We start from the raw sequence: 26,791 nt of genomic DNA on the forward strand, positions 1-26,791 counted from the left end.
GGCCTCGTTACGACGACGTCAAGGAAGCTGGACAGGGAGCAGCAGGACGAGCACATTCTTGAGGTAAGGCCGTTAAGTTTCATGTTGTTTAGCGAAACTGTTTTTAAGGGCTGGATTTTACAAAAAATTCTAAAGGGGCACTACAGATCCAAAATGGCCGCTCCAAACCAAAATTGCAGTCTTCCTTGTCCCTTCTGGGAAATGAGTTGTTAAACGTTTTTTGCGGGTAGACTCATTCTTCGTATTGCTGTGTGAAACTGTCTTGGTTGGCTGAATTTGAAAACAAAATTGTCAGGGTGCTACCAAGCCAAAATCAGGGATGTGATTTTTCCACTAATTTGCGGAATTCCGCTTTTTTTATCTCTCCCCCCCAAAAAAAAAAATCAGATTTTTTTATTTTTTATTTTTTTTAGTAGTTCATTGTGTATGCACATGACTCCGACAGATAACATCTTCTGCTATAACAAAGACATTTGTGGTATGCTCTAATATGAGTTACTTTTCATTTGGTCATGATACAATTATTTGTTCATGAAATTTGAACTCTTCAACATTATTTATGTGTTAACTTAGTAATCACATTAGTTAGATATGATGATATTCTCAGTGATAGTTTTTAAAAGCAAAGGCAGTCCAATGTTTTTGAATGTGACTGATTTTGAGTTGACTAAAACTGCCATTTTATATGGGATAGTTCAATATACATTGAAAATTGATGCTGTTGTTTTGTCTATTTCTTTGTCATGTGAGTGCATTGAAAGTACTTAAAAACACGGAAAACCCATGAGCTCCGGGGTTGTCCCCCCACCAGGGCACTGCCCTGGACCTAGCTGGGTGCCAGCGGCCCCCAGACCCCCGGCTAAATTTTCAGATAATTTCACTTTGGTCAAATCACATCCCTGCAAAATGGCTGACTTCCTGTTTGTTTGTTTGTTTAATGGGTTCTTGAGGTATTTTTGGGTTTGGGGGGGGGTCAGGTCATCATCAACATGGCTATTGAATTTCATGTTCGTAAATATTCTGGTGGGCACTGCCATTCCAAAATGGCAAACTTTCAATTTGTTTTATAGCTTGAATTCTTGAATCTATTTTTGGGGTTCAGCTCTTAAAAGCTACTATCTGGTCATGAAATTTCCTGTTGCTTTGTAAAACTGGGGGCTGAATTTTGAAAAGACTATTGTGAGGGTTAAAACGGCAGACTCGCTGTCGTTTCATTTTGTGAGTCAGTTCATGCCAACCAAATGTCATGTGAAGTTGAATGCTAGGTGAAATTTGGGCAGATTTTTATTGATTTTTTATAAAGTTCTGGAAAGGCGCTAGCTAGCCAAATCTTGTCCAGGTTAGGATGTGTAAACATTTTATAATTCTGTGGTTAACGCTAAAAAGTATTTATCTAATTTCCGGTTGGTGTCTTCTTAGGGTAGGGCAGCAAGGCCATCAATTATATAAACCAATGAACTTTTGTTTGTTGGGTGGAGAGGCATCAACAGCGGTGTGGTGTGTTTGTACACCAGGAAGCTGCCGTCGCTGTTTTACACTCCAGGCTTTTAATCCTCACATCTCTGCTCGCCGCACAAGCCAAAGTTGATAATGGAGCATTTTTAATTGCCTTTTTTTCTTCTTCTCTGGCTTTTAATTACAGTCGGGAGCGGCGGCGTTCAGCTGCTCGTACATCTGCTGCTAGAGCTGCTTTAGTTCTCATCCTCAGATTGTGTTACATGTTTCAATTACAGCTGCAGAATGGAGTTCAATAGCAATTTTCACACACAATGCTAAAAAAAAAGGTGTTTTAAAACAAAAGGTACAAGAGGCCAAGTAGAATGCATAAGATGCGGTAGGTTGGACATAAATTGACTCGCGTCATTCATAACCACGAATATGCATTGTAAAAACATCGATTTGATCTGCAGTGGAGTCTTGGTGGAAGTAATCAGTTTAAACGGCGACTACACAGGCATTGTTTTAGCCACATTTCGATAGTAGCGTAGAAGTTAACTGCTGCCAACAGAAATGGTTAAACAAAAACAAAAAAAACACATTAACGTTATGAATTATCATGCAAACGACCAACCACTACAAAAACTGAAAAACACTCAAAAGTCAGCTGCTGTAAAACGCAACAAGTTAACCACTGTGAAAAACAACACAACAATCTATATTAAATAAGTAAAAAATTTAAAAACAACAAAATTTTCTAACTCAACAAATGTGTTGTAAAAATTATAACATAACACTGTGCCAGGTGACATCGCTGATTTTTATTAATTTTTTTCCCGGTGCGTGTCACTCAACGTCGTTCTTCGTGCACACGTTCCAATATCATTTGTTTTTGTAATTATGTGAGCGGGCACATACAAAGTTCTTATTTAACAATTCTGTAGTGAACGTAGCCTTAAATGCTCAAGCATAGAGCTGAACTCTTGCAAAGTTTAGTGCTACTTTAGAGGCTCGTTTTCCTCCCAACAAATTTGGGTCGAATTCCACATTGTAGAGTTCAAAGAGATGAAAGGAACGCGTTTAGGTTCATGTGCTACCATGGTGACCTGAGGTGTGTGTGCGGGAGTGTGTGCCATGGAATCCGGAAGCCATTTTCTCACACTGCACTTTCACGACCCTGTAAAACCATTCGCACACACAGAGGGGGGTGGGTAACACGGACCAAGGAGAAAGATGTGGGGGGGGGGTTGGGCCTATACCTTTTACGACGAGAGAGGCGATTGGTGGCGCGTGGGGGGTTGGTAGGTCCGTACGCCTGGGTGTAAAAGACAGAGAGCAGAAAGGCCAGCTCGTCGGTCGGTCTGGATGGGAGAGGTTGGGGGAGGGCGAGCAGCAAAGTGGGACATGCCGGGGCATGCTAAGGAATCAGGTCCCTGGACCAAGAAGAGTGGAAAGAAGAAACAACAGAAGGGGGGAAGACAAGGGGAGGGAGGAGCGAGGGTGAACATCTGCTGTGAACAGTGGGTTTACACAGTGTGTCTTTAGCACAAAGTAGATCACTACCTGAGTGCAAATACACACCCTGACGTGATGCAATGACCTCATATGTATGACTAAGGCGCACAAGCATATATATATATATATATATTGTAAAACTGAATAAAACAATCTGCTATTTAAAATAAAAGTAAATAATTCAGCAGCCCACCTTAAAAGAGCTCATCTCTATAAAAAGAATAACCTGGTCAACTTAAAAAAAAAGAGCCAAGTAAACAATTTAATATAAAAAAAAACAGTCTACCTTCAAGAAGTTAGCCTAACTCTGCAAAAACAATAAAAACAAAAGTCTACCTTAAAGAAGTGGACCAGTATAAAAATGTAAAAACAATAAAACAGTCGGCATTAACATCATGTTGTTGGTTTTTTACCATTAAAGTAGCACTAAGGAACTTTTCAACCTTAATAAAATGTTTTCATAACTCTTCTGATGAAACTCAAAACTAGTTGAACGGTACCTTTGCCATGGCCTGAGGGGGTCTGTAACAATTTTACTGGCACTAAACAACTTTGACAGGGATGTGATTTTTCCGCTAATTCACGGAATTCCGTTTTTTTTATTCCCCCCCCCCCCCCCAAAAAAAAATCCGATTCTTATTTTTTTTTAATTTTTTTTTTGGTAGTTCATTGTGTATGCACATGACTCCGACAGATAACATCTTCTGCTATAACAAAGACATTCGTGGTATGCTCTAATATGAGTTACTTTTCATTTGGTCATGATACAATTATTTGTTCATGAAATTTGAACTCTTCAACATTATTTATGTGTTAACTTAGTAATCACATGAGTTAGATATGATGATATTCTCAGTGATAGTTTTTAAAAGCAAAGGCAGTCCAATGTTTTTGAATGTGACTGATTTTGAGTTGACTAAAACTGCCATTTTATATGGGATAGTTCAATATACATTGAAAATTTATGCTGTTGTTTTGTCTATTTCTTTGTCATGTGAGTGCATTGAAAGTACTTAAAAACACGGAAAACCCATGAGCTCCGGGGCCCCCGTGTCCCCCCACCAGGGCACTGCCCTGGACCTAGCTGGGTGCCAGCGGCCCCCAGACCCCCGGCTAAATTTTCAGATAATTTCAATTTGGTCAAATCACATCCCTGACTTTGAGGAGGATGGTAGGAACATTGTCACACACAAAGAACTACAAATGTGCTGACGGCTTTATGGCACACATCACTTCCCCCTAATACCCATTCGTTTCAATACGGAAGTCAAGTTGAATGCCGGGAGCTCAAAAATTACGCAATGCGCTTGTCCTCGTGAGAAACGTGGTCTTCCTTCAGGCATAACGTTACTGACTTTGTCCATATGGCGGGGCCATAATCAACGTAGACTGAAAGTTCCTTAGTGTTGCTTTAATGTTTTTTCCCCTTACACTGTTACTGTTTACTTGCTACTAGCTTGCTAACAACACAACATAATGGTAAAAAGTAGAAGACTGCCATCAATTTGTAGGAGTCTCTTACTGCAAAGTCATTCGATTCTCCTTTTAAAAAAAAAACATAATAGTATTAAATTAACATCTCGTCTTCAACACTAATTTGTCACATTAGCCCAGGTTTCTTCCCAACGTTATGAGTGGACACGGTGTTGCACGCTAACAGCTAATCGAAATGCTTGGCCAATCCTTCTCGAGAGAGCCATTGGCTTGTATCAATGGTGTGTTTTGGCCGACATCTGCAGACGCCCCAAACAACTACATTAGCAGACTAATTGAAATGACGCTAGTAAATGGTGTGTGGCTGGCAGATGCTTCTTAACGGCGGCGACATTTGTTGTGCCCTTGCGGCATCTCTTGCCAGCATTACTGTCGCTCTATTGTCCTACGACTATTTTTTTTCCATTCCCCTCGTAAAAACCTCGTTAATGACACATAAAGCTGCATCTGTTCTCCGTGTGAAAGTCGAAATGTTTACCACTTTGACAATTATAATGCTAAAGTCCACACCTGGGCCAAAATATAAACCCTTCCATGAACCAAGAAGTAGCGTGCTACCAAAAGAAGTACATTAGGGAATTTCACAAACTTATTTGTGAGGGGATAACGCGTACTATTTTGTTGTGTTAGACCACTTTTTTCCCCCATTTTTTTTTTCTTGCTGTTGAGTCACTATGGCATGAATGAGTCTACCCCAGAATTCAAAGCCATCCTTCACGGGTCATCCTATATTAACTCATTCACTCCCAGCCATTTTCACAGAAGCAATCCCCTTCACTCCCGGCTGTGTTACTGGATTTTTACTGATTTTGCAAGGCCCACAGAATATTGTGTACTATTACTATATGAAACCTACCAAAAGAAAGATTAGAGTCTCTTCTTTCATCGGGAAAAAATAAATATATTTCTATCTGTTTTGGTTTTGCAGCAATTTCATCATTATTCACAAATCTATTTAGAAATGTGAGTAATGAGCTTTTTTTTCAACATGGCCCTGGTTGGTCTCTTTTACTCTGCTGCCACCTGCTGGCCGTTTTTCTAATAACTACAATTTCTTCAACCGTTCTTTGCAGTTGAGGCTGCACAAAGCCTTCTGTATGCTCTAGCATAAAAAAACGTCAACTACATAAAACGTATAAATATGTCTTTGGGACACTTAAAACATTTAAAATAGTACATATTTATATGTTTTTGGGAGCAAATTAGTTAACCAGGAAGTAGCCATCTACTGAAAGGCATTTATTACCATTTTGTGATATCATAGATAAAGGAATTAGCCATAAATGTTTGTAGAAAATTAAATTTTTGTTTTGAATTTTCTGCCATTGATTGTGGTGGTTCATGACTTCATGCGAATTATACAGTCCACTCCAAATGCAAAATGGAACCATCCATCCATATTTAAGCCTTCGTGATCCAAAAACATAACATTTTGACACACTTAAGATGGTGGTGTGATATTCTGATTATCTCCCCCCCCCCAGATCACCATCAGCGACCACGGCGTTCCGGCCAAATCCACCACGGTCCGCGTCATCGTGCGCGTGCTGGACGAGAACGACAACCGTCCGCTCTTCCTGGAGAAAATCTACAAGATCAAGCTTCCCGAGCGCGAGCGCACCCCTGAAAAGGAGCGGCCCGCCGCCAGGAGGGACCCCGTGTACCGGGTCATCGCCTCTGACCGCGACCACGGCGCCAACGCCGAGATCTCGTACAGCATAGAGGAGGGTGACGAGCACGGCAAGTTCTTTATCGAACCCAAGACGGGGGCCGTGTCATCCAAGAAGTTCTCGTCGGCGGGGGAGTACGACATCCTCACGGTGAGTTTTTGAAAGTCGGAGACGGGCGCCCTCGCCGTGAGAGTCTCTCAGGGAGATACGGCACAAGAAAGATTGTCTTTGCTGTCAATCTCTTTCCTGCTTTAGTCTCTCCATAAGACGAAAAATCCATATGACAATAAATCACCTGTGTGTCGCCCATATATATTAGAATACTGTACTATAATGTCCACATCTACTGCATATGCTGTGTATAACTTGAACTTTACTCGGGGAGAACATACGTAGCCCCCAAAAATGACTTACAATAAGTGCAAATTTGGGGGGTTTTCATTGTCCTAAGTGACCATTGGTAAGAGTCTCAAGAAAGAAAAAGTTGGTTTACCTTCAAGAAGTTCACCACTGTAAAAACAGTCTACCAAAGAAAAAAGTTAACCCCTATCAAATTTAAGAAGGTAATCACTGTTAAACCCCAAACAGTAAACACAAAAAAACGATCTACCTTAAAGAAACTGCTATCTCTTGTACATTAACCAATGTAAAAACAAAGAAAAGTCAACCTATTTTTCCAACATAAATACAGTAAAGGGTTCTTACATCAACTGTCAATCACTGTTAGTAAGTGTAAAAATAATAATAATACAGGGTTATAACGCGGTTCACTTTCCGCGGTCTCTTTTTTTTTTTGTGCAATTTTGCATGCATTATTTTTTACATTAATGTACTTATTTTTTATGAAATTTATGAAAGTTTGACCATTAAGAATGTTAAAACAAGAGATAAATGTGAGAAAATGTAAATGCCTTAATGACAAAATTTTATAAATTGTGTGGTGAGGGGTTTTAGAGCCTTAAAACATTTAGAATAATCGTATAACATTTTGGATTTCATTTATTGCAGGTATTTTTTGGAACTTAACCCCAGCGGAAAACAAGGGAACACCAATTAAAAACTTTAAAATTAACACTGTAAAAAGTCAGAAATGTATCACTTAAAAAAAAAGTGTAAAAATAAATAGCCTACCATATAGTTGACCACTATATGAAACATAAAAACTTATCCAATGTAAAAAATAATAACCCCCCCCCAAAAAAAAATGTCAGCAATTGCCAATTAGGACAGCTGAGCTTTAATTAGGGTCAATCAGAGGCATTCTAAATGTTGGCTGTCATGTACAGACTCACAAAACACGAGTTTCAATGTGATTGGTCAATTCTGAACACAGTCACACCCCCGGGTATGAGGGTGTGCACACTTTTGCAACCACATTATCTCAGTAGCTTATTTTTACGCCCCTTCTGTTCCCGTTTCATAGTTTTCAATTATGTTCTACAGCGTGTGGGTCACGTCAATGATGGAAAAGTTGTGGAACGATTTGTCTTGATCTTGTTTTTTTATGTCTTAAAAATGTCGGTCTTCAACCTTAAAGAGGTTAGCCATTAAAAAAACAAAAGCGGGTTATCTCAAAAATGTTAATAACTGTAAAAATGTAAAAAACAAAAACAGTCTAGCACGAATAAGTACAAAAATATGAAACGATATAAGTCGACCTAGAAGCTCATAAACTATCGTTTCCCGACTGTATCAGATCAAAGCGGTGGACAACGGCCGCCCTCAGAAGTCGTCGACGTGTCGCCTCCACATCGAGTGGACCCCCAAGCTGGAGATACCGGAGGACGCCGCCCCGCTGGTCTTCGAGGAGTCGCCCTTCTCCTTCTCTGTGATGGAGAGCGACCCCGTGGCGCACATGGTGGGCGTCGTGGCCACCGAGTCGTCGGACGTTGACGTGTGGTTCGAGATCACAGGTAGCCGCCGTTCTAAGTAACATCAGTGCCGGATATTCCAGCTTTCGGGTGAATTTGATTGTGACCAGTGACATCATCATGTTGCAGTAGAGAGACTGGAAGTCAAATGCATCAAATAACTCGTAACTTTTGTTGATTGGTAATCCCTTGTTTCATCTTCCTACCTCAAAAACAAGCTTCGATTGAACTTTCGTGACACTTTTTATTCTACTTCATCTTCTCACTATCCCTTTACTTCTTTCTTTCCTCTCTGATCCGCTGTTATGCTTCAAGGCGGCATAGAGGACACTGGGATGTTTTACGTCCTTCAGATGGCTTGCGACCACAACTGTACAGCAGAAGGTAGCTGCTGGCAGACACGGTGTACAGTATATACGCTCAGTGTCGTATCGTGCCTCATTTTTATCCACCACCATTTGCCTTTTCTGTTTATTTTCATGTTGTATTATCCCCTTTTGTCTCTTGTGTTGAGTGTCTTGGGGGGGTTTACATGACAACAAACCGATGACAAAATACTGTAATGTGCATGCCAGGCCTGTAGGCGGCAGCAACACTGCTGTAATAAAACACCGCACCACACAATCGTTGAATCGGTTCGTTTTCACTGATCTGAATATAGGACTGGATAGCCGATAGGCCAAGACTTTTGAAGTCGCGAGGCCGCCATATTGCTCCTCCCAAGAAACGTTTCTCGGCATACGATCCTAAACATTTAGAGTATCCAAATTGGAGAACATTTGTAGACAGCATGATTCATGTTTTAAACAAAAAAATTAAAAAACAAACAAGAGGGCTTCAGACATTTTACAACTTGCCTTAAATACATGTATAAATGATATGCTAAATTATTTTTACGGGAGGAAACTTGTATTTTTTTAATTAAAGAATTATAACTGTAATTAAAAAGATGCCTCTGCCAAATCTAACATTGGGGTTTAAGGTACTGCGCGATAAAAGAAAAAGGGGGTCTTCAAAGCAGCACATACCGTCCACTTGTTAATTTTTTTTTCTTGTTAAAAAATAGTGACCCCCCCCCCCCCAAATAGACAAGTACACGTATAGTTAATGTTCTTTTTTTTTTTGACCCAAAACATTTAAGTACACGTACCCCATGATTTTACGTATTCAGTCTCCCAAACGCTGTTGTCATGTAAACAAATGTCAGAAAAAAACACTTTCTATTTTTTACCCATTTTTAGTTCAAAATGTGTTGTTTAACTCTTTGACTGCCAAAAACGTTAAATAACGTTTAGTAAAATCCTATGGAGGAGTGCCAAAGACGTTAAAAGACGTTTTTTTCAAAACAGAGGTGAAACTAACCATTTTCTATTGTTGATTACTGAAAAATGGAATAAGGTAGAAACAAACTTTTTTTTTCTAATGAAAGATGAGAGTCCAATCTTTCATTTGGTAGTATGTGTGTTTCCATAGTCCAAACACAAAATTTTCTGTGGACCTTGAAAGATCAGTCAAAATGCTTAAATCGGCTGGCACTGGCGACATCCCGTTTCTGAAAACGTCTGGCAGTCAAAGAGTTAAACACTACCTCCCTCCCCTAAATGATCTCCCCTTTTGAATGTTGTGTGCATACAAACGACACATCTTTCATTCTTTCATATAAGAGTCATTGCGTGTTTGCTTTCCCCCCTTTCATGCTGCATCACTTGTCTGTTGTCCAGGTGGAAACTACGACAGCCGCTTCGACGTGGGCAAGGCCAGCGGAACCCTTATTGTGGCGAGGCCGCTGGATGCCGAGCAGAAGTCCAACTACAACCTGACGGTGGAGGCCACCGACGGGACCAGGACGGTTAGCACGCAGGTAACGCGATTTAGCGGAGACCAAATGGATGGAAGATCTCTTATTTATTCATCTGTACGTGACTTGACCACCAACCGCCATATTCAGTCATCTCGGGTAATTAGATTTGTCTAGCGCATAGGTAATTAGGTTTGTCTAGTTCATAGATAATAAAGTTTGCCTACCATGCAGTTAAGGTAGGATGAGGGCAGTGGTTAATCTGTTGTCTGTTGATTATTGCGCAAATAAATTCTCTGAAACGAGACTCGCGCTAATGAAGGCTGACATGTTTTAACGGCGCTAATTATAGCACATTGCGGCAATTAAAAAAAAAGATAGTTGGAGAGGTTTTTTTTAGCCCTGAAATTTGAAGAATAATGGAAATAGAATTCATCATTTCCTCACCGTTGGAATTTCAACATTGTAATACTTTTAGATAATGTACAGATAATATTTAGAGCATCATTTCCACAATGCGATCTTTTCTTCTTTTCAAAATGACAATACATTTAACTCCTATGCTCCCAAAAACGTATAAAAAGGTTCCATTTTAAACGTTGCAATGGTCCCAAAAACGTATTTATACGTTTGTTTGTTTGTTTTATGCTAGAGCATACAGAAGGCTTTGAGGAAAGGACAGATAGTGAGTATATTGGCATAAAGGATGCTGAGTTTCCAAATGCCAGGCAGGAGGTCTAGAGGAAGACCAAATAGGAGGTTCATGGATTTGGTTAAAGAGGACATGAAGGTAGTTGGCATGAGAGCAGAGGATGCAGAGGATGAAGAGGACAGGGTTAGATGGAGGCAACTGATTCGCTCTGGCGACCCCTCAAGGGAAAAGCCGAAAGGAAAAGAAGAAGCTACAGAAGGCTTTGATGCAGCCTCTAATTTGAAGAGGTCGCTTAAAGCAATGGTAGTTATTACAACAAAAAAAACGGCCAGCAGAGTATAAGAGATCAGCCAGGGCCATGTTGCAACAAGCTCTTTTCCCCAGTGTTTTGAACAGGTTTAGGACTAATGATGAAACTTAGCTATATTCTCATGCTAATTGCTGCCAAACGGAAACCGATACATATATACTTTTTCTCCTGATGAAAGAAGAGACTCTAATCTTTCTTTTGGTAGGTCCCATGTTTTATAGCAATAGAACACAATATTCTGTGGGCCTTGCAAAATCAGTCCAAATCCAGTAAATCAGCCGCGAGTGAAGGGGGTTGCTTCAGTGAAAAAATTTCAAGCTTTATTTCTAATCATTTAGAAAGAAAGAATGCCACTTTCAAAGTAGTTTGGTTGAAAATTGTCACCATGTAAATGAATATGCAAATGTTCATCTTCATGCTTGTTGCAAAGTATGTGTTTTACTTTAGTTGCTGTTCTCACGGTCACGCCTTGTCCGCCTAGATTTTGAAACGTAGCGACATGCTAGTTTTTTGGGGCCTTCCACACTCCGCCTTTGCCGCCCTTTGTCCTCGGCTGCGAAAGAATCCGTTTGTTGTCGCTGGCTATGAATGTGGCCTTTCATCATCACGCTTGGTCTTGTGTTGCTGCTGCTGCTGCTTCGGTTGAAGTGGAGCCGAGCCGAGCCGCCCTCGCTCATCCGCAGAACGTCCTTTCATTTAGTACACAGCCTCTTTTTTGCTTGCTGCTTTCTTCAAGCCCTGGCAACAGACGTCAACTTGTACTTCAATTACTTGCACTTAAAGGTGAACTTTAACTTTCAAGTTTGTAATTGCCTGGAAGAATTAGAGGCGAATTGATGAAATGTGCTAATTTTCTAAGGGATTATTTCTTCTTTACAGGCAAAAGTATTAGTATTAGGAATACTTATTATATGCAAGTATTTTTCAAAACTTAAATTCTCATCATTTTATGGAATTAATAATGATAATTAATTACATTAAAGAGCAATTTTGACGTTTTATTCCATTATTTACTGAACACAAACTTCAAAAACAAAACAAAAGCTTGTATACTTTTTAACTCTTGTCAACTTAAAAACTGATCATTTGCTTAATGTATTTAAGGAATGTTGGTAAACTGTGTACATTTTTAAATTTCAAACACCATAAATAGACAAAAACGGCACACTTTATATAGTATACTTTTATTCTGTCTTTAACTTTAATTCAGATGGTTTCCTTGAAGAATTCAAGTTAAATTTGTCAAATTTATCCATCTTGCTATACTTTTTGACTCCATCTTTAATTCAGTTACAGTTAAATTCCTGAATTTGTTAAATTTTTTTCAGATATTTGCCTGGACTGACTTCCACTTTAATTCTTATCATTTTCCTTGAAGATTTAAAGGTGCAATCATTCAGAAAAGCCCTGAAAGTGGATCTCAGTGGGAACACATACCCGCAGCAAAATGCAAACTTTAATTCTCTGGGAAGAACATTTAGTTTTTGTTTGCCTTTCAGTTTAGCTGAGTTTGTCTACAAATTGGATGGGGTGAATCACACGCATTGCAAAGGCGACCTCGTGATAACTCTGCTCCATTATCTCATCCTCAATCAAAGTCATGTGGAAGCTTCGCTAGGCACGCCGGCCTATTTTCTCTCACTTTCTTCCCCTTTTCTGACAAATATCCTTTCACGTATTAGGGATCTTTTCATGACATTGCAGGTAGAGAGGATGTAAGTGTGTGGTGTTAATCCTGTTTTGGGAACATGAGTTGCGTGCCCGCTGCCAGTGCCCGCAACCTGCCACCTGGCAGGGAGTCTCAGTCCTTCCAAAGACGGGCCCAGTTGGGGGCCGACCAGCACAAAGCGCACACCGCCACCCCTTCCCGATGCCGCACAAAAGGTTGCTTCATCACATTGAATCCATGTTCCTTCCTCAGCGTCCTTTGCCGTGTTTCAAGTTGTAATGACCGAGGGTTGAGCAAATGCTACCAGTTGATATGCTAACATATGGCAAGAATGTGATTTGGATGTACAAGAAGTGCTAACACAGATTGAAGGGTTTTACATGCTGCCTGGTATTTCATTTGATAGGGTTTTACATTGTTCCTTGTAAAATCTTATTTGACAAAATTCTAACTTGCTCATCGGCAATAGGTCCTAAGAAGATTTTACATCCTTCTATGTTGCCGGGTACTATCCCAAATGAAAATGGACAATATGCTAACATGATGTACGTTGACATTCTAACAGAAATCGGTACCCAAGTACAGAAAGGACTAATGTCAATAAAATGCTAGCATTTGGTATGATGAAATGTTAACCTGTTAACAGTAGCATAGCAACAATGGCAAACTGAGTAGAAAATATTGGTGAGAATTTTACATCTTGCCCTCCCCGTCAGGCAGGCTACTATTTCTAATGGGATGTAATAAAATGCTATCGATTGGTATTCTAAAATATAGCAAAGATAGCAACCGGAGTACAGAAAGCGCTAAGGCAGCTCGATAAGGATTTTACATCCTACCCTGTAGTCAGATGATATTATAAAACTTGATCAACTTCTAGCAAACCAACAGTTGGTACGCTATCGTAAAGCATGCTAGCAAGCTGACCTTATTTCAATTCTAGAACATCCATTAAGGATTCTATCTATCTGCTGCTTCAACCAAAATTACATTGGCAAAAAAATTTGACTTAAGTTATCATTATGGACATACGGTTATTATACGCAACATACAGCAAGGATATCAACCTGAGTATAGAAAGCCTGAAGGCCCTTCGATAAGTTTTAATACCACGTTTAATAAAATGCTAACATGCTAGAAGCTGACACTATGCAATAGAGGACGCGAGTACTAAAAGCTCTAAGGCATTTCAATAAGGATTCCAACACGCTAACACTTTCCCATTCCTGGCTGTTTTTGTGGTGTTGTTCTTCTCAGCCATTTTGTTTTTGCACCTTTCACACACAAGCATGTGTTTTCTAAATTTGACCCTTTTTTTTTCGCCTCCATCCCTGTCATTGCAGCCTTACAGCCCCCCCCCCCCCCTCTCTCTCTACCCGTCCTTCAGTGTGGCTCCATCTGTCATATGTACACACAGTCACAGTCACGCCTCCGCACAGCATTCCCTGGAGGAGGCTACACACACAAACACACACACACACCAACACAACCCTAGAATTTCCGTTGTTGTTTGCGATGTAGTCGTTTTGTAATCACTTGTGGAGTCCTCTTGTTGATAACGTCTGGTTTGCACTGAGTGAAGTGATGATTCCATACGGTAACGTATTTCAACAAAATTGTAATTGGGTCACTTGAAGCACACTGAAGTGTGTGTGTGTGTTTGTATGTGTGTGTGTGTTTGTGTGTGTTGTGAGACATCAGGGATCTGCCGCTTTATGATGTCTGGCATGACATGAGAAGACATGCCTGGAATGGCTGCTTAAGGGCGCAAGCATGCAACAGAGGCCCCATTCCTGAGTGCCTCTTTTGGGCAAGAGAGTGTGATGCGAAAGGCCCCCTGAGAAAGAAGCTCGGTAGCCCACTGTCAAGAGGTTTTTGAAAATCCAGCCCCCCGAGGCCAGTTTTACTCAACAGCATGACATTTGGTAGACCTGTCTATCATGAGTAGACACATAAAAAAACCATCTCAAAATGCCATGTCCAGAAAGACACAGGAAGTTCCGTTTTGTTTGGAAGCGGTCATTTTAGCGTCTCCACTTGCCATGTAAAATGAAACAAGAAAATAATAAAAATAGCTGCGCTGAAAGTTTATCAAAAATTCTGCTTCATGAAGCTTGTTTGACTTTGCAACATAAGATTTGGTAAGAATGTCTATCGTGAGTAGATCCCCCCCCCCCAAAAAAAAAGTCAAACAGTCCGGTGTTCATGTTGATCTCCAGAATTTTTAACTCTTTGACTGCCAAAAACGTTAAATAACGTTTAGTAAAATCCTATGGAGGAGTGCCAAAGACGTTAAAATACGTTTTTTTTTTCAAAACAGAGGTGAAACTAACCATTTTCTATTGTTGATAACTGAAAAACGGAATAAGGTAGAAACAAACTTTTTCTTCTGATGAAAGATGAGAGTCCAATCTTTCATTTGGTAGTATGTGTGTTTCCATAGTCCAAACACATAATTTTCTGTGGTCCTTGAAAGATCAGTCAAAAATGCTTAAATCGGCTGGCACCCACGGCATCCCTTTTCTGAAAACGTCTGGCAGTCAAAGAGTTAAGATTCCGAAGTTTCAGTTATTGAGATGGAATATAGTTGTTATGTCTATCAGGAGTCGACCCACCAAAAAATCGGAAGAATCAAAAATTGCCATTTTGGTCGGAATTTCCCATTTGGCTCGTTTGCACCATTCTGAGTTTTAAAAATAATTCAGCCAACAAAAGCAGATTTACATTTGGTAAATGTGTCTAATATGAAAGCAAATGACAAGAACCAATGCCCAAAAGGATGCCGGAAGTCTGATAATTTGGTCGTCAGTTGCCATGTTTGCTCGATAGATCCATTCAGAATTTTCGATATAATTGAGCCCTCCAAGCCAAATTTACGTGCCGACATGAAATTTGGTGTGGATGCTGTATCTATCACTTCAGGAGGTCAACCCACAAAAAAAGTCTCAAGACTCCATGCCAGTAATGAAGCCAATTTGGTTTGAAGTCGACATTTTAGCATCATTTCCCCCATTTATGAGTTCTTTAAAGACTTAGCTCCCTAGAGATTTTCATCTGGTTGTAATCAAATTTGGACCACGTATACTCGACAGATGGGCAACACGGAATTGTGAAGGATTAGAATTTTCTTCTTTGCGTGGGTGAAGTTTGATGACTTGCCAGCTTTCATATTGCACCGTACTATCTTGACACTCAACACCAACCATGTCCGACGCCTCAGCTGCATTGCCAGCATCGCAGCGTGCTATCGCTCCTCTCAGGTTGTGCCCAAATGCGTGTCCAAGTGCTCAGCAAACAGTATTACCACCATTTGCGGTCTGCTTTACAGTGGAGCTGCACAGCTTTGCCTTTTTTTCTGTTTTTGTTTTTTTTTTCCCCCATCTCCTTAAGGGATATCACCCCCTGGTGTCTGGTATGCAGGTGTCTAATCGGGCCTGATCCCTTTGTTCCCCATGTTTGGCAACGCTAGAAGCCCCCTCGCCACTCGCTGGGAAGCGGAGATGGCATTCCAGCAGCTCTCCGTAATCCTCTGTCGGAAGTCCAGCAGACGAGTGGCTGGTGTTGATAAAACACTCTCCCGGTGGAATTTTACAGCTTGGTGGATGATGTTTGGAGTATACAAAAGCAGCACTCGTTTTTTTTTTTTTTTTTTTTTGGCTGCTGATCAAAGGCAGAGAGGAACATGTATGGACATTTGGGTCACAGGTTTGAATTTGTTGAAGGACTTTGGGAAAATTGTGTAAGTCTTTCATCCATTCAGATGCATCGTCGTCGTACGATGAAAAGTACGGATCGCAACGTTTGTCCTTTTTCTTATCACAAACACATTGAGAACACATTTAACACCTACCCTTATTCATTTGAACTATTTCTATTATCTAAAAAAAAAAAAATCCACTTTTGCTAACAAGAGTATGAAAACCTAGAATTTTTTTTATTGTAAATTTAGAACAGATATAAAATTTGTGATTAATCGTTAACTCTTTAACTGCCAAAAACGTTAAATAACGTTTAGTAAAATCCTATGGAGGAGTGCCAAAGACGTTAAAAGACGTTTGTTTCAAAACAGAGGTGAAACTAACCATTTTCTATTGTTGATTACTAAAAAACGGAATAAGGTAGAAACAAACTTTTTTTTTCTGATGAAAGATGAGAGTCCAATCTTTCATTTGGTAGTATGTGTGTTTCCATAGTCCAAACACATAATTTTCTGTGGACCTTGAAAGATCAGTCAAAATGCTTAAATCGGCTGGCACCCACGGCATCCCTTTTCTGAAAACGTCTGGCAGTCAAAGAGTTATATAGAAATACATTTTTGAATTTTATATACAGTGTTCCCTTATCGCTGTTAACGTTCCCAATACCTGCAATAAGTGAAATCTGCGAAGTAGAGAGCTTTTTTTTTTTTATTATTATTATTTGTCAGAAATGATTTAAGGCTATGAAAGCCCTTACCACACACTTAATACACTTTTCTCATACAGGCCTTTACATTTTCAAATTTTTCTCTCTTTTTTTTAGACACTCTCAATGGTCAAACCTTCAGAGATTAAAAAAATAGGTACACTACTGTAAAAAAAAAAAGAAAGAAATGCAAAATTGCATTAAACAAATGGGCGAAATAGTGAGGTCGCAAAAAGTGAACCGAATTTTAGCAAGGGAGCACTTTACAGTTTATACGTGTATATAAATTATGTGTGTTTTAGGAAGTTGTATTCTACATATAATTTAATATCAAACTTGTAATATAAAGCAATAAAAACAAATAGTGAAATATACCAGTAAAAAAGCCAATATTTTATGTTTACATGAATAATGCTTTGTTTGCATTTTATTTCTTTAAATATTTTTACTTTTTTATGTAGATGAATTGATGTAATTTATAAAAGTATATTTTTCTTAAAATCATTTTTGATTATTTTCTTATTTAATGTGACATTTATACTGCAATGCATTTGGGATTTTTGATTGGTTAAAATTTTAATGTATTTCATGTATTAGAAATGTTTGTTTTTTTTTTCAATTTGAATTTATTATGTTATAATGTTTTCATGTTAGAATATATAAAATACCCTTTTTGAATCTTCAAAGGAGATATATTACTAATTGAAACTGTCATATACCACTGCTGTATAATTACATCAATTCTCTACCCTAAGCATCATGATCCATTTTCCAAAACCACAAATAACAAAAACCTGGTCGTGCCTGGCAGGTCCTCATCCGCGTCATCGATACCAACAACCACCGGCCTCAGTTCTCCCGCGCCAAGTATGAAGTGAGCGTGCCCGAGGACGTGCCGGTGGGCAGCGAAGTGCTCCGCGTGGATGCCACCGACCAAGATGAGAAGAACAAGTTGACCTTCACCCTTCTCAGCAGCACCGACCCCTTTAGCCTGAAGAAGTTCAAGTTGGACCCGGGGACGGGGACGCTGTACACCGCCGAAGCGCTGGATCACGAGACTATGCACAGCCACGTCCTCACGGTTATGGTAAGCGTGCATTGTGGCATTTGGAGGTATAGCAGGGAGTTTATGTGGTATATTGTTGAGAGATCCTGGTATTTCTTAGCCCAATTGTAGAGCATAGATATGGACCTGTCTCTTAAAAATATGCTATAATTGGATGTTAAAATACCAGCAGCCCAAGATGTAATTCATATTTTTAGATTTCATAATTCATTTGTATTATCCTATGTTCATTCCCAGGTACGCGACCAGGACATCCCAGTGAAACGCAACCTGGTACGCGTGGTCGTCAATGTGGAGGACGCCAATGACAATGCGCCATGGTTTGTCGGCACGCCGTATTCGGGCCGTGTGTTCGAATCCGCCGCCATTGGCTCGGCCGTGCTGCAGGTCACGGCTCTGGACAAAGACAAAGGCCGCAACGCTGAGGTCGTCTACAGCATCGAGTCAGGTAGGGTCCCCAAAGTCACTCGTACCAGTTGCATGCCGGTTCAATTTAAAATAAAAGTGTGAAAATCAAAGACATAAAGCTAAATTCACATTAAACATGGTATCACAAATGACAAGTACAGACTAGCATGAGATGCTAATGTAGCACACAATATTAAAATCATCATCAACCATTTGATCACTGGTGACAGCAAAACTAGCTTGCTTGCGGGAGAAGCTAACGTAGCAGTCTATATTTGTACCCTTTCAAGCGTCAAAGACATAAGAACAAAATCAAAAGTCAATGTCTGCACAGTGACAGTTAAAACGCAGAAACATAAACACTGTCATTTGATGACAAGTGACAAGCAGCTAACAAGCAGCTAGCTGGCTACAGGCTAGCTAGCGGCATTTTAACATAGCAATGTAATTTTTTATTTTTGTCAACTATTAAAGACAGAAAATCTAAACGCCAAAGTTAGTTGTTTCGAAAAAGCCACTTGATTACAGTACCATCCTCAAAAGTAAAACTACGCTAAGCAGGTATTGTAAAAGTCGAACGCAGAGTCGAGCTAATCCTTTCATGCTGTCAATATGCTGACTTTTTACTTCAGGGCAGGTTTTTCACCAAAATTCTGGTGATAATTTACAAATTGTCTGGGTATTTGGTCTAAAGGAAAGCTTTTATTGCAATGTACTGCTAATGAAGTCACGAGTCAGCCTACTGGATGTTTTTCATGAATGGAATATTCAGGAACACGTCGAGGGCTTTGTCTGGAGTTTCCAAATATGTCAGCCATTTGATCGAGCCCCGGAATTGCCCGCATTTTTCCTGCTCTAATAAGCTTCTTAACACGTGGCTTTTGTTTGAACCGATGTGACTTTTGATGGATTAATGTCAAGAATGACCCACACAGAACAGCGGTACCTTCACTTATGAGTTTGATTTGTTACTTGACCAAGCTCTTATCTCAGTTTATTTAAATACTCAACCAATTTTCCCCATTAAAAAATACCATTAATCTATACCATACATAGGCTAACACAACGGTATGTAAACTTTCAAGCACAACTGTTTCAGAAGCTCATTTGTAATGTAAACTTTGTAACATAAAGCAAAAAAACGACCAAATGACAGCTAAGTTGGGGTACTTGGATTTCAAGCTATCATTGTTTTGCAGATGAAAAGCAATCACTTAATTCAATGGTCATTTTCTTTGTTTCTGGCAGGAAACGTGGCAAACTGCTTCGCCATGGACCCCATCTTGGGCACCATCACAGTGGCCAAAGAGCTCAGTCGTTGTGGCAAGGCCCGCTTTGAGCTCACTGTCAAGGCGACCGACAGCGGGGCAACCCCGCTGTCCACCACCGCCGCCGTCTATATTGTCGTCACCGTCTCGGACAACGCTGCCCCCAGGTTCTCTGAAAAGGTGTTGTCTGCCGACATCAGCGAATCGGCCGCCCTGGGTAGCTTCGTGAGCTCGGTGGCGGCCATCAGCCAATCATCGGTTTTCTACCAAATCAAAAGTGGAAACATGGACAAGGCCTTTGACATCAACCCTAACTCGGGCGTGGTGGTCACGCATAAAGCGCTAGACTACGAGGTGGCTCCGCAGTACAAGCTCGTGATCCAGGCCACCAACATGGCTGGGCTCGCCAGTAACGCCACCCTTGTGATTCATCTGAAGGATGAGAATGACAACGCCCCAATTTTCCTCAAACAAGAGTTCAGAGGTGTAGTCAGCGAGTCGGCTGCCGTCAACAGTGTTGTTCTCACCATAGAAAACGTGCCATTTGTCATCCGTGCCACGGATGCCGACAGCGACCGCAACGCCATGCTGGTCTATCAGATCGTGGAACCCTTCGCCCTCAACTACTTTGCCGTCGACTCCAGCACCGGAGCCGTCAGGATCACAACCACTTTGGATCACGAGCAGAGGAGTGTTTATCGCTTTACGGTGCAAGTCCATGATCTCGGCGTGCCACGGCTGTTTGCAGAGATGGCCGCTAACGTGACGATTGAGGTCATCGACGTCAACGATTGCCCGCCGATTTTGAGCCGGGACCTCTACGAGGCCACTGTGGTGGTGCCGACGTACAGAGGGGTGGAAGTCGTCAAAGTCAACGCCACTGACTTGGACTCCAAACCCAATGCCAAACTTCTTTTTTCCATCTCTGAGGGGAACATCGGCGACAAGTTCAAAATGGATGCAAACACCGGCGTGATCTCCATTCAGAATGTCACCCAGCTAAGGAGCAGGTACGAGCTGAAAGTCCGGGTATCGGACGGGAGATTTGCCAATGTCGCCACCGTCAAGATCCACTTGAAAGAAAACAAAGAGAGCAAGGTGAAATTCACCAGAGAGTCCTACCGAGCTTCAGTCCCAGAGAACTTGTCCGAGAAGAAGACGCTGGAAGTCATCGCTGCTGTCGGTAACCAAGTAAACGAGCCTCTCTTCTACAAAATCCTAAATCCTGACAAACGTTTTGAAATCGGAAGGACATCCGGAGTGGTTTCGACCACAGGAATAGCTTTTGATCGTGAAAAACAGGACACGTTTGACATCGTCGTTGAGGTCAACAAGGAGGACCCGTCTGAAGACACCGCCCACGTTGTTTTGACGGTGACCGTGGAGGACGTCAACGACAACACACCTGTCTTCGTTAACCTCCCCTATCACGCCCTGGTCCAGATAGATGCAGAGGAAGGCCAGGTGGTCCGGCAGGTCAGAGCAGTGGACAAGGACCATGGTCGCAATGGAGAAATCCATTACGAACTGAAGGAACCTCAGGAGCACTTTGACATAAACCCCTCTGGAGAAATCACAATCAAGAAGACGCTGGAGAAAGAATCACTTAACGCGGACTTTGTCGTGATTGTCGTGGCAATGGACGGCGGTGATCCGGCACTGTCGGCGGAAGTAGAAGTCCCGATTACAGTGGTGAACAAAGCCGTCCCTGTTTTTGAGAAACCTTTTTACAACATTGAAATCCCCGAGAATGTCCAGGTGCACACCCCCGTTCTCCACGTGCAGGCCAGCGACTCTGAGGGGCCTCGTATTGTTTACACAATCTCGGAGGGGGATCCTTTCAAGCAGTTCTCCATTGACTTCAACACGGGGGTTCTTCACGTGGCCCAGCCTCTGGACTTTGAGACGCACCCAGCATATAAATTGAACATCCGAGCAACCGACTCCCTGACTGGAGCACACGCAGACGTATTCGTGGACATCATCCTGGAAGACATCAATGACAACTCCCCGGTGTTTCTGTCAAAGTCCTACTACGCCACCATCTCAGAGGCATCTGTTATTGGTACATCTGTCCTACAAGTGGAGGCCAAAGATTTCGACACGGGTCACAATCAAGAAATCTTCTACCAGTTGGTAGAGGAGAAGGGGAAGAGCTCAAATTACTTTGCCATCGACCGTGAGACGGGGCTCATCTCGACGGCACAAGTTCTGGATCATGAAGAGACCGTGCAGCACCAACTAAGGGTCCGCGCTGTGGATGGAGGGGTCCCTGCTCTCTTCGCCGACGTCGTGGTGACAGTGGACGTCACAGACCTGAACGACAACGCGCCAATGTTTGCTGAGCCAGCCTACAAGGCTGCCGTCAGCGAGTTGGCCTCACGCGGACACTTCGTCACCCAAGTCCAGGCCTCGGACGCCGACAGCTCAGACTCAGACAAGCTGGAGTTTGCCATCGTCTCAGGGAACGAAGACCAGAGTTTCGCCATCGATAAGCATACTGGCGCCATTGTTATTTCGAACCACCGCCAGCCGCAAATGCAGCCACTCTACCACCTCAACGTGTCTGTGTCAGACGGCGTTTATCGGAGTTCAGCAGTTGTGGACGTCACTGTCATCGGTGCCAACTTCCACATCCCCGCGTTCTCTCAGGTGGAATACGCAGTAGAGCTTGTGGAAAACTCCCCTGCCGGAACTTTGGTAGCCGAGGCCAAAGCAACAGACGACGACGAAGGCATCTACGGGCAAATCACGTATCGCATCATCAATGACATAGCCAAGGACAAGTTCACAGTCAACGAAAACGGTGATGTATTCACCTTGGAGAGCTTAGACCGCGACAGCAGCATCGAGAAGGTCATTCCCATCTCTCTGGAGGCCAAAGACGGCGGCGGCAAGGTGGGCTTTTGTACCGTGAACGTGGTCCTCACTGACGTCAACGACAACGCGCCGCAGTTTAGGGCGGCCGAGTACAAAGTCACCATCGCGTCAGACGCCCCGAGGGGTACATCAGTAGTGAAGATCGCCGCCTCTGATGTGGACGAGGGAAGCAACGCTGATGTGGAGTACACCATCGAAGCCGACGTAGAGAACGTGGCGGAGAATTTTGAAATCCACCAAACATCTGGGGTCATCATGACGAAAGAAAGCCTCATCGGTCTCGAGGGCGAGCTTTATGCCTTTTTCGTCCGTGCGAAGGACACTGGAAACTCACCGAAGCATTCAGTTGTGCAGGTATACATCCGGATAGTAGCACCTGAGACTCCCATCCCCAAGTTTGCCGAGCCTCATTACCGCTACACAGTTGCCGAAGACCTGGCAATCGGCACAGAGATAGACGTGCTCCGGGCTGAGTGCGATGAGCCACTTACGTACAGCCTCGTGAACGGCAACACCCCAGAGAGCAATGAGAACGAGGTATTCGTCGTGGACAGAGACACCGGCGCCCTGAAACTCCAGAAGAGCCTGGACCACGAGACCACCAAGTGGTACCAGCTAACCTTGCGGGCACAAACCCAGGACAACGGCTATGACATTGTCACGTCTGTTAGCGTCAACATCCAAGTGAAAGATCTCAACGACAATCAGCCAGTCTTCGAGTCAGACCCTTACCAGGCAGTGGTGGTCGAGAACCTCCCTGGCGGGGCACAGGTGCTTCAAGTCAAAGCCACCGACCTGGACTCGGGCACCAATGGCCACGTTTTGTACAGCTTGGACGCCAAGCTCAATTCCCAGGACATCACTGAAGTCTTCGCCATCAATGCCGAAACTGGCTGGTTGACCACCCTCAAGGAGCTGGACCGCGAAAAACGCAGCGAATACACCATCGCCGTCATCGCCACTGATCAAGGCGACAAAGTCCAGCACGCCACGGGCACGCGAGTGGAGGTGACGGTGGCCGACGTCAACGACAACCCGCCCCGCTTTACAGCCGAAGTCTACAAGGGTACGGTCAGCGAGGACGACCCTCCGCCCAGCGGCGTCATCGCCATCCTCAGCACCACCGACGATGACTATGAGGACATCAACAGACAAGTCAACTACTTCATTACAGGTGAGTTAATATTAGTTTTCGGTATGGTTAGCCGCTAATGCTAACTCTAGTACTAGAGTCAAAGGGAGTATCACAGATGTGTGGGGGATGCCGGTGTGTGAATTGTAACACCTGATACTCACTTTTCTTGCCCTGTTGCGTTGAAAACAATTGTCACTGTTTGAATCGTGTCTTATATATGAAGTGACAATTGTTTTCTGCTAATGCTAAAGGGGCTAAAGCAGGGTGTCAAGTTTGTTGCTGACAAGATTAGGGATTTTTTCTTTTTCTTTTTTACATCACACAGGAGTTATTGTTGGTGTTATCCGATAATGGTAAAAGAGACGAAGTAGAATCAGAAGTTTATCAAAGAGGTTTCAGTTATTACAGAAATTGTTTGCGGTATATACCATGTAAGCAAAATGCATTGTACTTTCATCCAACAGCGGGCGACCCGCTTGGACAGTTTGCAATTGAGCACGTTCAGAACGAATGGAAAGTGTCAGTCAGGAAGCCTCTGGACCGCGAGATCACAGACTATTACCTACTCAACGTCACGGCCAGTGACGGCATCTTTACAGCCAAAGCCGTGGTGGAAGTCAAAGTGCTGGACGCCAATGACAACAGCCCCGTGTGTGAAAAGGTAACACCGTTTTCCCGCCGCTTTAACACCAAATTCTGACATCCAATCTGACCATGGTTACTTGGCTTTCCCGCTTAGTCTCTCTACAGCGAGAACGTTCCCGAGAACTCGCCAGCCAGCAGACTTATCCTGCAAGTCTCCGCCACTGATGCCGATATACGATCAAATGCGCAAATCTCCTACGAGGTCCACGGGGCTGGATCAGAACTCTTCTTCATTGACTCAGAGACGGGTAAATCCACTTTATTATGATACTATGCTAGCAGCATAATGCTAGCGTATTAACCCTCGTTTTCCTTCTGGACAGTCTACTCAGATAAAAAACAAAACAAATGCTGATCGTTCTGATTTGGTTATGGCAAAGTCAACATGTGAAATGTTGCCGTTTTCGACATAGAAATATCGATAGCTTTGTGAAAACTCAGCAAAGCCTTTTGTGACTCATTGTTAGCTTATTGTTACTAGCCTAGCCAATATTGTAGATGCAGTAAAGTGTAAACAAAGAAAATTAACCATAGAACAACATACTTATGTAAGAGTTATGTTTCTGCGCTTATATTGTTAATCTTAAGAAAGTGGAGCTTTCCAAGAAATGCTACACGTGTGAAATGCTGTTATCTATTTTATTGCTCTAAAAATCCCTAAAAATATCTAAAAGCAATTTTTTATCTTTAACTTTTATCTGCATGGGCCACCCGCCCAAATTAACTGTCAAGCAAAACACCCTTGTGCCCACTTATTTATTTACTAGTTCATTTTGTGAGTTTCTTTTCTTCTTTTTTTTTTTTGCAACCAGCCAATGCTATTTCCCTTCAGGGCAACACTGAGAGAGAAAAAAAAAAAAGGGACCAAGGCGGCAGTAAAATCCCAAGTTGCACAGTTAGGGTGAATTTATGACTGTTATACTTGTTGCCTGCAAATAATGCCTACTGGGAGAGTCCCTAAATCACACACTCCATCTGGCTACTGTTTTATTTTTTTTTTGTATGTGTGTTTGTTTTTGTATTTTCCAAAATGAAGTTAAAAGCATGAGCGCACATCAAGTTCCCTACATTAAGCTTGGACGCTCAGGACAGGGTCATCATAAAGGTGCCGCTAATGTTTAAATTATAGCATACAAGATGGAGAAAATCTGCTTTAAGAGGCACTAATGTTCCCTTTTATCAGTGCACTCTTTGACATTGTGTGCCCACCTCACTTAATTACATGCATTGAATGCTTTTTTGCACTGCGGGGTGCCAGAAAATGTATGTAATTATGTGTTTTTTCTGGATTCATGTATGCATTAGATTACCTTTTACATACAGCATAAATAACCGTACTCATAACACTGGCTCAGTCTATGAAGCTTTCCAACCTTTATTGTGCGAAGGCACAAAATTGTATAATACAAATATAATGAGTACATAATCATGAATGTTATTTATATTTTCCTTGAATAACGTTTTTAAACGCCATTTCAAAATGTGTATAGACGTGTCCTTAACTCTTTCACTGCCACTGACGTTTAAAGACGTCAAGTAAAAACCTACGGATCACTGCCAATGACGTCAAAAGACGTCATCCAATGATTTTTTATTTTTTTTTTGAAACGGGTAGAGGAAACCCTTCCGCATGTCTGGTGAAAGTGAAAGTAACCATTTTCTATTGTTGATTACTGAAGAACGGAATAAGGTAGGAACAAACTTTTTTTTTTCTGATGAAAGCTGAGAGTCCAATCTTTCATTTGGTAGTATGTGTGTTTCCATAGTCCAAACACAACATTTTCTGTGGACCTTGAAAGATCACTCAAAATGCTTAAATCGGCTGGCAGTGGGGACAACCCGTTTCTGAAAACGTCTGGCAGTGAAAGAGTTAACATTGGAGTCTAGAAGGACTTTGTAACCACCAATCGAAATGTGTCCTAAACATGCCCGCGTCAACTTCAGGTGAATTGAAGACCCTAAAGCCCCTGGACCGCGAGGAGCGTGACGAGCATCGTTTCAAAGTACGGGCGGTGGACGGCGGCGGGCGCTTCTGCGAGGCCGACGTACACGTGGCCGTGCGCGACGTCAACGACAACGCTCCCGAGTTTGCAGCCGACCCGTACACCTTCACCGTCTTCGAGAACACGGAGACGGGAACCTTCGTGGCAAAGCTGCAGGCCGACGACGCCGACAGCGGTAAGGGGCTGTCCTCTCCTCTCTCCTCCCGTTAGAATGTGAAAATGTCACATTGGAGTGACTCGGGTCACTACACGGCACTCATATCGGCATGTTTTTAACTAATTCAAACCCAAAAAAACGTAAAAATATGTTTTTAATACTTTGTCCTTCACTCCCAAAAACGTATTTATACGTTTTTAAAAAAAAATAATAATAATAATTAAATTCAAGAGCATACAGAAGACTTTAATGCAGATTCTAACATGAAGAGGTCGCTTAAAGCAATGGTAGTTATGACAAAAACCGTCCAGCAGGTGGCAGCACAGTATAAGAGAAACAGCCATGTTGCAACAAGCTTTTTGCCAACAGTTTTGTGAATAATGATGAAACTTAGCTATATTCTAATGCT

General features: G+C 42.1%; 1 protein-coding gene across 17 annotated transcripts in view; it reads left to right on the forward strand.

The window, feature by feature from the left end:
• fat1a (FAT atypical cadherin 1a) overlaps nt 1-26,791 on the forward strand; it is a 78,593-nt gene that overhangs the window by 28,169 nt on the left and 23,633 nt on the right. For 14 of the 17 annotated variants that reach the window (XR_013294822.1, XR_013294819.1, XR_013294823.1 and 11 more), the window contains exons 4-14: nt 2-63; nt 5,931-6,266; nt 7,813-8,029; nt 8,303-8,371; nt 9,709-9,848; nt 17,632-17,907; nt 18,124-18,334; nt 19,543-23,616; nt 24,042-24,238; nt 24,317-24,470; nt 26,167-26,400. Coding sequence is in view for 13 of the 17 variants with exons in the window: in XM_077571126.1 (XP_077427252.1) it covers nt 2-63; nt 5,931-6,266; nt 7,813-8,029; nt 8,303-8,371; nt 9,709-9,848; nt 17,632-17,907; nt 18,124-18,334; nt 19,543-23,616; nt 24,042-24,238; nt 24,317-24,470; nt 26,167-26,400 (5,970 nt within the window). In the remaining 4 variants the exon portion in view is untranslated. The remainder of the gene's footprint in view (nt 1; nt 64-5,930; nt 6,267-7,812; nt 8,030-8,302; nt 8,372-9,708; nt 9,849-17,631; nt 17,908-18,123; nt 18,335-19,542; nt 23,617-24,041; nt 24,239-24,316; nt 24,471-26,166; nt 26,401-26,791) is intronic. The other 3 variants (XM_077571130.1, XM_077571131.1, XM_077571134.1) reach the window with 1 other exon arrangement.

This window comes from Vanacampus margaritifer, chromosome 7 (genome assembly GCF_051991255.1).
Source record: "Vanacampus margaritifer isolate UIUO_Vmar chromosome 7, RoL_Vmar_1.0, whole genome shotgun sequence".
NCBI lineage: Eukaryota > Metazoa > Chordata > Actinopteri > Syngnathiformes > Syngnathidae > Vanacampus > Vanacampus margaritifer.